This window comes from Amphibalanus amphitrite, unplaced genomic scaffold (assembly GCF_019059575.1).
Source record: "Amphibalanus amphitrite isolate SeventyFive unplaced genomic scaffold, NRLGWU_Aamphi_draft 000578F_arrow, whole genome shotgun sequence".
NCBI lineage: Eukaryota > Metazoa > Arthropoda > Thecostraca > Balanomorpha > Balanidae > Amphibalanus > Amphibalanus amphitrite.
Window position 1 is genome coordinate 210,597 of NW_024882072.1, and position 11,917 is coordinate 222,513.

Consider the following 11,917-nt stretch of genomic DNA (forward strand, 5'->3'; position numbering starts at 1 on the left):
GCATGATGCATACCTATATTTTTCAGATTGATCTTGTCGTTTACCAAAAACGTAGGTAGGTAAACGTTTTTATTTAGGTAACGTTTAAACGTAAAATAAATAAACATAGGTAGGTAGGTATAAAAACGTAGGTAAACGTTTATTTAAACCTACTTTTGTAATAAAATGGATGTCACTATCGAGTCGATAGTATCGACATGTTACGCTATCGCACTTTTTTACTTCTCGGCCTACCTAACGTCGTGCATGTGCATGACGCCACTGCAGCCATTTGGGAATGCCGGAGTTTCTTTTTGTCAGTAACTTCTGGTGAAATGACATGAAGAGAGTCTAAAGAGTTCAAGGAACTCGACATAAGTTTCCTGGATCAAATTTATTTATAGTCACCGTGCAAATTACATGGGGCCACCGGCCACAGGGCACAGGCCCAAGTTATGGATTGGGTAGTAGTTCGAAACGGCGCCTGGCTCATACAGCTGAAGGCATTACTTTCCCTTCAAAAAGCTACCATATTATGCCGTCTGCAAAACATGCGCACTTTTGACGAATCAGTGTCCATTGTGTGAGAGAGTTGTAACTGGGTGAGTTATTATTTATTTTACAGTTATTCCAATAAATTTTTAATTGGGATACGTTAAGAATGTATTTTCATGAGCCGTTGGATTAGGAACTTTATCGTTGTGATCAAATATGCATCGTATGGGTGATGTAAGTTGGATACAATTGGTGGGACTCAGTCTGTGCTACTTCATCCGTGTCATACCGTCATCCCAACGTTTTTAGGCAACACATTTTATTTAATACGAATTAACTTTAAAAATTATGATTAGTTGTGAAACTAACCATAAGTAATGATGCTCAAGTCATATTTATTTTCTCTTCAAGAAGCCTTTCTTACAACATCTTTTTGACCCTAAATGTCTTTGTCTCTCTCGCTGCTTGCATATGTTCAGGCAGTTTTCAAAGCATTTCCATGATAATCGTCAAGCAAATCATAAATGAGCCATTTTAAGAACAAATTTTCTTGGACATTGTATAACTGAGCATAAATGATGCTGTGGGAATTTAGCAGTATGAGGCTATTGCCTTGCTCGTTGTGTTGTGTGCTGCGCTGTGTTTGTATTGAGAATCAGTTTTTCATTGTTGACTTAATGATTGATTGTTTATAATATTGGCTACTTATATTATCTTTTCTTTCCCAACCATCTCTACCTAATCTGGAAAGCAACAAAGCAATTCCCTATGCCAACCTGGGCTATTGCAATTTAGAAAATGTAAATGTTTCCCCAGCAACAGCTCTAGAGTGTTGAGGCAAAAGGCCATTGTGAATGACATAAGAATTACTGGTTGTTGGCATTTTGATATGAAAACAGGCTGGTTGATAAATTTTTGCTGCTTTAGGCAATTTAGGTGTGGCTGGAAAAATCTGGAGTAATCCAAGACAAAAAGTAAATTTAGACAGCAATTTTCATGCTGGGCAAACTGGCCTGATATGTGACTTTATCTAATATAGTTAACTACTTTTTGGAGCACTTGCTGTATGCAAGGCCTATATAGTAGCCTGATGATGAACACATTTTTTATTCAAATGTCTTCACTGTGTTGGAATGCCAAAATGAAAGATAAATGGACTATTAACTTGTTTTAAGTATTTAATCCATGCCCATTGTCCATATTCACAATTTTAAGACTTGTGTGTTACTTTGAATATGAGTCAGTTTCATTCATTTACCCACACACTTCCTTTTACACTGTGTATTGATTAAAGCATGCAGTTGATATTGACTGAGTGCAGTGAGTGGACAACAACTTTATTGAACTTTCGTTTTCTACTCTTTCAGAAAGTCTGAAACAACAGGTTTCAGCAAAACACAGCAAAATGGCTGCTCAGCTGCCTAGGAGAATTATCAAGGTATGTTTGTATATTGCCTATCATAATGTTTTTACCTCTTTTCAAGTTACTCAGGTAAATGTATCATCTGACCAGGAATCCAGTATGATATGCAAATAGTCATAGTACATTGTATGGCTGATAACCAGTACCCATTTAAAGTTGTATTTGTCACCTGTCTTGTGCCTATCATGCTCCAATGCTGTTCCGTCACTTCTCACCATACCTCGCTATTGGGCTTACCAGTGTGTTCCCATCACGCAGGAGACACAGCGGCTGATGGCAGACCCCGTGCCGGGCATCAGCGCCGTCCCAGATGAGCAGAACGCCCGTTACTTCCACGTCATAGTCGCAGGTGAGTGGCCAGTGCTGGTTTACAGTATGCCGCGGGCGAGATGCAGGATAGACTCTTATTTCAAGATTACGGCAATGCTCTGCAAAAACACCTTTCTTCATGAATCATGATAATAAAGTTTGCTTATATAGTGTTTTCTGCATGCCTAACGGTATACTTTTTCACCTCAGTTGCAAGGATAAGCTGAAAGGTGCAACACTTTTCCCTCTTTTGTCTTCGTTTCTGTTGCTGTTTGAAGGTTAACGAACAATCTGTACAGCGAAAGCCGGAAGAGTTTCCGATAAAATTGTTGCAAAAATGAGGCGAATTAGATATGAGTTCGTTATTCATTTACACGACGCGCCCTATTGAATGTCACGAGAAATTACGGCGCCCGTTTTTTCCCGCAGGCCCTGAGGGATCTCCATTCGAAGGGGGCGTCTTCAAGCTGGAGCTATTCTTGCCGGAAGAATATCCCATGTCGCCTCCAAAAGTACGATTTATGACCAAAATATATCACCCAAATATTGACAAGCTGGGAAGGATCTGCCTAGATATTCTGAAAGGTGAGTGCACCAGCCTCCTTGTTACTTGCATGGACATTGGGTTGACGTCCATGGTTGTTCCATCCATTCCTGTTCGTTTTCCATAATTCAGACATCGACCAAGCTGCATGTCTAGGTTAAGTCGGTCTTGGTAAGTTTTTCTTATAAATAATGAAAATTCCCGCACATATTTCGTGAAATTGTGAAGTGTCATAGTTCATTGAGAGAAAACCGAGGGTTGTATGACATTGCCTCTTCAATTATTTGGTGTTGCGTGTGTAAATAAGCAGATCCTAAACATGAACATGTTACGCATGCATAAATTTCATTAGAAGCATAACCAACGCGCGATAAATTCTGATTACTGCCGTTAATTACTCGACATGTGAAAATTAATGCCAGAATTATGCCGGAAGCTGACATAACTTCAAATTTAGGAAATATTCTTCGCGGACATGCACTGAATTACTAGCTAGCTTAGTTTGGGGTTTACAATCTTCCGGGTTTGAGTTGGGGCGGTGAGGCTTCGTATTTCCCTACAGTGAGGTAAGAGCTTAACAATTGATATTCAATCATATTTCTAACAATGCCAGTTTAGGAGTCACGCGAAAAGGGCAGATTGATGAATAGGATTTCCTTTTTACGATTCCTAAAGAAGGTACGTACGTGCTTACCTACTGGGGAAAAAATCAAGGTCATTAATACAAAAGGACCGAAGCGTTGCGTTGTCAATGAGTTTGTCATCTCATGTGATGACAAATGTTAATTCGTGTTATGTGTGTTATTTGTAATATTATAATGCGGTACGTTTCAGGGTATTTTACCCTTGCTATCGAGTTCGACATGCCTTTAAAAGAAGGCGATTCTTTCATTTCCCTTATTTTCATGTGCACCTTAGTCCCGATTTATAGTCATGTGTATTTTCATACAAAGCTGGGCAACGAGCTTCTGAAGCGTAGGCAGCATTTTCGGGCTGTCGTTTTCTGCAATGGATTTCGTTCTTTTGTCCGGCGTCACTCGGCATCTCTCAAACTTTTTCCGATTGATTAATATTCCAAAACACCACTTTGATGTGACCAATTCAGTGGGTCGTCCTCGACCCTCTTGTGAGTTTTATTTGCCGTCGGTGACACGGTGCCCGCGTGGCCCGCACAGAGCTCACATGTGTTTGCGCGTCCGGCCAATGGGGGTACAATGTCAGTGTCTGATTTCATTACCGTCATTACTGTTTCTTATTATCGGGCGTCACGCGTGCCGCGATAACGTTTCACTCGCCTTGCCCTAGATCGGGACGGAATGGGGGGGGGGAGGGGGTCCGAAACCGGGGCACTTTCGCTGCCAGTTGGTTGACCCCACAAAAATAATCAATTACTGGGTAAAATTGTCGTTGGTCTCTTGGGTAACTCTTTTAGCTGCATCTTTTATAGTTATACCTTTAGTCCCTGTTAAATGTTTGTAATTCGATGATGATGTCGGCCATTCCACTTTCTTCTGAATATTTGGGAACGTTCATTCAATAGCCAGTCGACTCGACTTCTTCTTTCGAAGCGTTGGACCTCGGCCTCTCCCACACGCCTCCTTCCTATCGGCGTCGGCTCACATATGTATATGGCCTCGTGTGATGTGTGTGGTATACTCAATACAGACCGAGGCCGTGCGCACCGGCGTCTTTGTCACACAGCGCCCTTCTGATGTCCATCCACCAGCATTATTTCATGGGCCTACAAACATTGACAATGTTGGTGTGTAGTGGCATGTAATACGCAATCAGACACTGCTCGATGTGAGTTGAAGTTAAAGGACGAAGTATGCATAATAGTTTTCGTCAATTTTCCACGCCTTTAAGTAGACGCGGAACAAACTTTAGGCCGTCCTCCTAATTGTCTTCCAGATGTTATTCGTTAGCCGTTTCATTTTTCTTTATCGTTTCTTAAATGTTTCCGATCCACCCAGTAACCGTTTCAAACACTTTATTGTTCAACACATGCAGCAGTCATCAGTCAAGGCGTTAGTTTCTACTTTCTACCCTGCCCCTATACAGCAGTTTCTGGAACACACAATACCGTTTTTGTTTCACGCATTTCGATCGCTATGCCATGTTACGCTGTCGTCGGTGGCTGAATGTCTGTACTGTCCTTTATCACAAATCCTGTGTCTCTCCTTGTACGTACAATGTGCAGTCGACTACAGAATGATGTTCCACTTTTCACAGGCAATTATTTGCCTGGAGTGGTAGGCTGTGCCGCATCACACGGGCTGAGTTCACAAATTATAGCTTTGTCCCAATGCTCACAATCGACACGCTTAATTACGTGATAACTGGCACAACTTAGCGCTCCGGTCAATTGATAGCTTCTGAGGAGTGGAACATCATTCTGTAGTCGACTATACAGAGCATGCATTGCAACACCGTGCGCTATGGCCTATGTTCCTGCCTCCCTGCATCCCTGAAGACCTCGTAGATAACAACCACCCTGTGTTCTGTCTCTCCCCACAGATAAGTGGTCGCCGGCGCTCCAGATTCGGACCGTTCTGCTCTCAATTCAGGCACTGCTGAGCGCGCCCAACCCGGACGACCCTCTGGCCAACGACGTGGCCGAGCTTTGGAAGTGTGACGAGGCGGCTGCTATTCGGAACGCACGCGACTGGACGCATCGCTACGCCGTGGCCGACAAGCAGTGAGCTGCGGCGGCGGTTCCTGACTACACGAGAATGGCCGTGAGCGGTGGGACCCCCACCCGTTCCCCGAGGTGGGAGGTCGGGCTGGCGGCTTGAAGAGGCCCCCCAAGGCCGGCAGCGATGGGCTGCTGACACGTATCCAGAGACTATGAGACGGCCTGAGGGACGCGGCCGGAGAGCGCCCCTAGCTCGAGGCCCGCGGCGCGGAGGTATTATCGCTAGCTGCGGCGAGATGGGGCGATGGCTGTGGCGCCGGTGCGCGGTGCCGTGCCGATGGGAGACGGCCCGCGCTCCTCGCTCGCTCGCTGCTGTGTCCACCCGCGCGCGCGCGTGCACCTCCTGTCGACATTCTTGGTGGCTGTTGGGGCCGGGCGGGCGCGCTGTGATAGTCGGCGCCGGCGAGTCGACTCCGCGCGGGAGCCGTCCCTGGTGTCGGACCGGCCGGCGACGGATTCGACGCGCGCTATCTTCCGGCGACTACTCGCGGCGCCACGTGGCACGCGCGCCGCACTCTGCTAGATGGAATGAATGAAATTGACGATAGAGCGGTGTTTGTGTGGGCGGGGAGAGAGTGCCATGCTATGGGGATTTTGGCTTTGGGGATAATGCGGATATGGGGATTCTCGGAGTGGAACTATGCGGCGATGACAAGCTTGTTCCGGGACACTCACAACTAGCTTGATCATTCAATAGAGTGGCGATTTGGATTTGAATGGACGTCCTATTCAGTCATGTAGCGGCACGGATGACGCTTTGCATCCGTGACTGAATCATTCCTATTCTGCGATTCCGACGCCCCCAGACTGACACCTCGCGATACAATAGGTTAGCTCGGTCCGGCGTTTGGACGGGGTGCGGTGACGCTCGTTATAGTGATTCAATCGAGAAAATCGGCCCTCGTTGCCCCGTTTGCTGGGACAGGGCCTCCCACTCCGTCCCCTCACGTTTAAGTGTTCAATCGAAATGTATGATTGACGCAGAACAAGACTCAATACTAAGTCAATGTTGAATTAATGGCCACTACGACACTAAAGTCAAGAACGTCTGCGTTAGCGCATCTCGACTCTAAGAACGCTAGTTGGTGTTAGCGAATTGCACAAATAACACCGAAAAAGTACCGGTCGCTCATTAATTAGTACACAAATCAGACACGACTCAATCATATATTAAAACAATATCGTCTCGAGTGAACACAGTGATGCAGCAACGTTTAACATAAATGAGACTTCGCCCAATAACCCTGTGCCCTGACGCGTCACGCGCTTTTCGCAGCCTCCTCACTTTTCTCCTTTGCCTCACTTTCGGGACCCTTTGTCTCAGCGGTCTCAGAGGCTTCAGTCTTGGAATTTGTCTCCGTTTCCTTCATCTCCACATCTGCACTGTCCTTCTCCCCGTTCCCCTTCTCCCCACCACCATCTCCCTCTTTTGCCCCATCCCCAGCCTCCTGCTGCCCTCAATCCACAGCCGTCGACACTTCAGCTTCTCCCTGCTGACGCCAGAGGTCAGGATCGCAGCGCTCCAGCACCGCCACCACCTCGATATGCGGCGTCTGGGGAAACAGGTCCACCGGCACCAGTCTCCGCAACACGAACGGATAGCCCACGTACTGATTACTCTCCGGCCTGGCCAGGTCCAGGAGGTTCTTCATCGCCTGCTTGATATCGCACGCCACGTAGACGACCCTCTTGAGTCCCTCGGTGCGCCGGAGGGTCTGTGTCACCTCCCGACCGAGCCCTGCGCGCGGCGGATCGACGACGGCCACCGCGCGGCCCTCACCGGCCTGGTCGAGTAGCACGCGCAGCAGCGCCTCGGCGCGGCCCGCCCAGAACTGGCTGTTGGTGATGCCGTTGGCCTCGGCGTTACGTTTTGCGTCGGCCACGGCGGACTCGACCAGCTCCAGGCCGAGCACGGAGCGCGCGCGGCTGGCCAGTGCCAGGCCGATGCTGCCCGTACCGCAGCACACGTCCAGGAGGGCGGTGTTGGAGTCCAGCTCCGCACACTCGCCCACGGCGTCATACAGCACTTCGGCGGCCGCCGTGTTCACCTGTGCGGCACGAACAGGTAATGTCAGACGAGGGAGACACACATCGATTATGAGAGGAGAGTGGTGCATGATATTGGAAATACAAAAAGAAAAAAACTGATGATGAATGCAAATATTTATATTTTGTGAGAGTAGAAGTATTTGTCAGAGGAACCAAATGTAATGTATGTATCTAACATTACGAAAAATTAAAGGGACCCTCCCACCTTAACATTAGATTTGAGTTGAGATAGCCAAAATGGGGTCCCTGGCTCACAATTACCGGTTTCGGCACTCACAACATCGAGAAATGCCTTAAATCGGAAATATTGAATTTCAAAATTGCAGCATTTTGATTCAGAGGGGCTAATGCATAGGAATACCCCTCTAAATGTGTGACGTCAGCGCAAATATCTAACGATTTTTAAATGTTTGACTAAAACGTTTTGTAGCACGCGGTGGTATATGCTATTTGCGCGCAACATCTGCCGCAAACGCCGCACTTATAAAATAAAGTCGCTAGAAACAGCGGAGATCCAAAAAAAGTAAACAAAAGTAAAAGTCTAATATCTTGAAAACCGGTGAATATTTTTCGGTGAAATTTGGTAGATATTCGTTTTCGCTCTTTCTGAACCGAGCGACATCACTTTCATGCCAATTCATAAACTTTTTTGAAGGTGGGAGGGTCCCTTTAACCGAATATCAGTCATAACATTGCTATGAATTCGTTGTGAGGCTAAAAAAAAAAAATGATCAAAACATTCCTATATTCAGGTAAGATAACATGCTATTGCTGACCCTTCACATCAATTCCATTCATCTCGCAGTAAACACATTCACACTTAACGCCACTCCCGATTGGTTACCTGGAAGAAGGCGTCCGGTGATATTCTCAGCTGGAGCCCACACAGCGTCTCTGTGATGTGAGGGCTGCCGGAGAGCAGCTGGTGAGGCCTCTCCTGACCAGACTCGAGCCGACCTGCCGTCTGCCACAACAGCGAGGTCACACCGGCCTCCGCACCGGGCCCGTCCGCCATGAAAACCCGCAGCTCCTCCTGGGCGGCGCCGATCTCCTGTTCAGTCAGCTGCTGAGGGTGGAACTGGGCCGACAGCAGCAGGTCACCGCCGCGCGTGGTACGAACCAGCAGCTGCCGCCAGTGGCCCTCGTGGGTCAGAGGGTTGAACGGCGCGTACTTGCTCTCCCGCACGTGACGCTGAAACAGGCCGGCCGCTTTGCGCATGCGTTCTGACACGTGCGGCAGGTCGTCCAGCGGAGCCACGGCCATGCTGCCGTCCCGGTAGGCGGCCAGCCGGAAGCCGACCACGCGCTCACCCGTGTCCGGGTGAAACCCGACGCTGAACTCGCACTTGTTGCGGTAACACTCCGTCTCCGGCGAGGGTCGAACCGGCTCCACGGTGACCGTATTCTCTCGCTTATCCATCCACTTGAACAGCGAGAAGTTCTGCTTACGCAGCGTGCGCTTGTACTCGGCTAGAACGCCCCAGACGTGCGAGCGTTTTCGTCGCAGCTGCTCGTCGTAGGGTACGTTCCACCACGGAACAACAGCGTCACGGGTGCGCTGAGACAGAGGCACCTCCTGGCGGGGCTTTTTCTCAGCGCTCGCGGCTCCGTCAGCATCGTCACGGTTCCTCTTTTGACGGTGGGCCAGCAGCGGGTCGGGTATGGCGGCAGCCGGGCGCGCCGACAGCTTGGCCTTCTTCCACTCCCGACCGTCCAGCAGCTTCAGCGCCTCCTGACGGGTGGCCTCGTCGTGCAGTGTGACAAATATCCCGGCCCCGCGGCCCGGCAGAGGCTTCAGCTTGTGCACGTTCAGTTTGAGCGTGTTGGTGAGGAACTTCTTGAACTGGGCGACGCCGTAGTAGCGCGGCATGTTGCGGATCTCGATTTTGAAGTTCTCCGAGGTGAACTCGCCACGAGAAGTGTACGAGTAGGGCGTGAGCGTGTCAGCGGCAGCCTCCGGTGGAGCGCACGCACCCCCAGCAGGAGACTCGGTGGCAGAGGCGAGCTTGGCATCCGTGGCGACCCCAGCGGCATCCGCAGAAACAGCAACAGGTTCGCCAGAATCTGCTGAAGACTCAGCAGCAGCAGAGGAAGTAGGTTGGTCATTATCTTTGCTGTGATTCCCATTGTTTACATCAGAGTTTATTGGTTCGACAGATGTTGAGCCATTGCCAGACTCTGTATCTTTTAGATTTGTATTGCTTTCATTTGCTTCTAGTTTTAGAGACACACTAGTGTCCATCTTCTCTTCTGATTGTGATTGTGTTTCCTTGGCTGATGACTGCTTGCTTTCTTGATTTTGAGCCATGCATTCTTAATCTCCCTTGGTAGGGCTCATGTTGGTTTTCACAAATCAAGACCTATTGAAAAATACATAACATAGGTAAGGTGTTAAAATATACAAAAATGTACAGGATTACGACACTATTACAGTTAAGCATAATGTGCCTTACAATATTATGTAGGTATTAACCCTCGCATGTGTAGGGGGGGGGGTCGGATGGACCCCCCCCCATGGTTTTTCGCGAATAACTCGCGTAAAAAGCGGCCGATCGCGACGAAACTTTCAGTACCCTCGCATTGATCAATTTTACACCTACCCTGAAAATTTCATGACCCTGACCCAAATGACCTTTGACCTGTGACCTCTTTTCCGAGACCATGTTTGGCCGGAATCGCGATTCCGCGTATGTCGGCTCGCACTAGCCGCGTGTTTGCAAGCTTTTCGTGGTTTCAAACGTTCAAACATGTGATTTGATGTTACTCCCGTGTGTGTCAAGGTCACCTGAAGGTCAGGTCAGGTCATTGACCTTTGGTGACCTCGGGTGACCTCGGGTCACTTTTTCGAGTTTTACATGTTTCTAGGCTAGTTTTTGGAGCTGAATTCGAATTTAGCAACCATTTGAACATTTACGAAGTAGTTTTGGTGACTTCGTAACATGTTACGAAGCTGTCAGAGGCGGTTGACACGTACTACGAATACCCGTCACGACGCCTACTGGTTGACCTGACCTGACCTGACCCGACCTGGTCTAAATGCTTCAAGACATCATCTGTGATCAAAACTAACACGATATTCGTGATCAGCACCCCGAAAAACCCCTTAGCAGCCACACTTTACGACTTTCTAACAGGACCCGATTTTCCCGACTTTGGGTCATTGACCTGACCTGGAAGGTCAACCAATGACCTAGGACCTTAAAATTGGGTATCATCGGCTTCCTCTCGTCACGGGCAACACGCTCGTTTTTTCCGCGAAGCTCTAGCTCGATCAGGGGCCAAACGGCAAGGGGGGGGTCCAACCGACCCCCCCCCTACACATTAGAAGCTGGCAAACGCCGCACACATGCGAGGGTTAATATGCAATCCAATGAATAGGTGATGAGTCTGGTGGCTATTTGGGAAAATAGGTAGGTACCTACTCCATTTGTGCTGACACCTGAGTGCACCAAAACAACTTTACCTCAAGAAAACTGAACCCATGATACTTTGGCAACTGATCAGGCTAGCCTATATATTCAGGCATGTTGATCAGATGTGTTGTATATTTGATACTTTGTATTTTGTATTTTTTTTAAAATAGGCTTTATTGTTATGGATAATCCCAGTGGAATGTTAAGAAACCAATGCAAATGAATTCTGAAGTTCTTTAGCATTCAACAGCATTTTGAAGCTTATTTGACACATTACAAACGCTAGGTTACATCGCATACTTGCACTGGCCAGCAAAGGATACTGGGCAGGCAGAAATCGGAATATTTTTGGTGGTAAAAGCAAGCCTCACACTTGTTTTTTTTTTTTAAGCCAAGGAGAGGCGATGTAGGTTAGCTTGTAGGTTGTAGGTGAGGTGGTATTTATTTACTTTAGGTCCGCCGGTAAGGTTAAGTTTGGTGTGATTAGAAAGCATCTCTGGGCAGTGGGCATAGCGCCTCTCCCTGGTTGCAAAAAAAAAAACGAGTATGACGCCTCTTTATGACTACCCTATTTTTTCCACTGATTTTCAGCCCACTTCTCAAATGAAAATGAAATACACAAATTATGCCAACAGCCTCGAAATGAACTCCTACGCACAACGCACAACAGTCCAGTATCTGTAAGAATCTTGCAACTTGCTTGCAACAGTCAAAAGTCAAAACACACGCACACACACACTCGCCCACCACTCGCCGCACGTTTGCCATTGCGTAACATATGCCACATGTGCGCTGAAACAGAAACATTTCAAGTGTATCATGATACTCTTTAAGAAAATGATAAAATTTTACTAGTTTTTCAAAATATATTTTTGAAGTAGGGGTTCTAGCAAATATCACGGTGACTATAAATATGTAATAGTTGTGAGAATTTTTGAAGTAAAAATACATACAATAAGGTTTTTGGTATTCCAATTTCGATCACCATTGAAGGACTGGCGCAGGTGCGA

General features: G+C 47.6%; 2 protein-coding genes across 12 annotated transcripts; one reads left to right on the plus strand and one right to left on the minus strand.

Annotated features, from left to right (window-relative positions):
• The first annotated feature begins 410 nt into the window (after nucleotides 1–410).
• LOC122394190 (ubiquitin-conjugating enzyme E2 N-like) lies at nucleotides 411–5,992 on the plus strand. Of its 3 annotated transcripts, none has more exons than XM_043390903.1 (5): nucleotides 411–581; nucleotides 1,842–1,912; nucleotides 2,156–2,246; nucleotides 2,636–2,791; nucleotides 5,268–5,992. In XM_043390903.1, exons 2-5 carry the CDS (start codon nucleotides 1,880–1,882, stop codon nucleotides 5,450–5,452), a joined length of 465 nt encoding a protein of 154 aa, XP_043246838.1. In that variant the 5' UTR covers nucleotides 411–581; nucleotides 1,842–1,879; the 3' UTR covers nucleotides 5,453–5,992. The 3 variants fall into 3 exon arrangements, with proteins under 3 accessions (XP_043246838.1, XP_043246837.1, XP_043246840.1); XM_043390902.1 differs by having other exon boundaries at nucleotides 551–708; XM_043390905.1 differs by lacking the exon at nucleotides 411–581 and adding an exon at nucleotides 762–783.
• Nucleotides 5,993–6,598: 606 nt separating this feature from the next.
• On the minus strand, nucleotides 6,599–11,703 carry LOC122394189 (tRNA (uracil(54)-C(5))-methyltransferase homolog). 9 transcript variants are annotated; one of them, XM_043390892.1, is made up of 3 exons: nucleotides 11,667–11,703; nucleotides 8,339–9,854; nucleotides 6,599–7,493 (listed from the first exon to the last, which is right to left on the minus strand). In XM_043390892.1, exons 2-3 carry the CDS (start codon nucleotides 9,800–9,802, stop codon nucleotides 6,903–6,905), a joined length of 2,055 nt encoding a protein of 684 aa, XP_043246827.1. In that variant the 5' UTR covers nucleotides 9,803–9,854; nucleotides 11,667–11,703; the 3' UTR covers nucleotides 6,599–6,902. The 9 variants fall into 9 exon arrangements, with proteins under 9 accessions (XP_043246827.1, XP_043246831.1, XP_043246830.1 ...); XM_043390896.1 differs by having other exon boundaries at nucleotides 11,639–11,671; XM_043390895.1 differs by lacking the exon at nucleotides 11,667–11,703 and adding an exon at nucleotides 11,566–11,666.
• Nucleotides 11,704–11,917: the final 214 nt, after the last annotated feature.

Coding starts and splice junctions, on each gene's coding strand:
- LOC122394189 (XM_043390892.1), bottom strand. CDS start 9,802: ATGGCTCAAAATCAAGAAAGCAAGCAGTCATCAGCCAAGGAAACACAA. Junction 7,494..8,338: donor CACCGGACGCCTTCTTCCAG/GTAACCAATCGG, acceptor CGTGCCGCACAG/GTGAACACGGCGGCCGCCGA.
- LOC122394190 (XM_043390903.1), top strand. CDS start 1,880: ATGGCTGCTCAGCTGCCTAGGAGAATTATCAAG. Junction 1,913..2,155: donor TGCCTAGGAGAATTATCAAG/GTATGTTTGTAT, acceptor CCCATCACGCAG/GAGACACAGCGGCTGATGGC. Junction 2,792..5,267: donor CTGCCTAGATATTCTGAAAG/GTGAGTGCACCA, acceptor CTCTCCCCACAG/ATAAGTGGTCGCCGGCGCTC.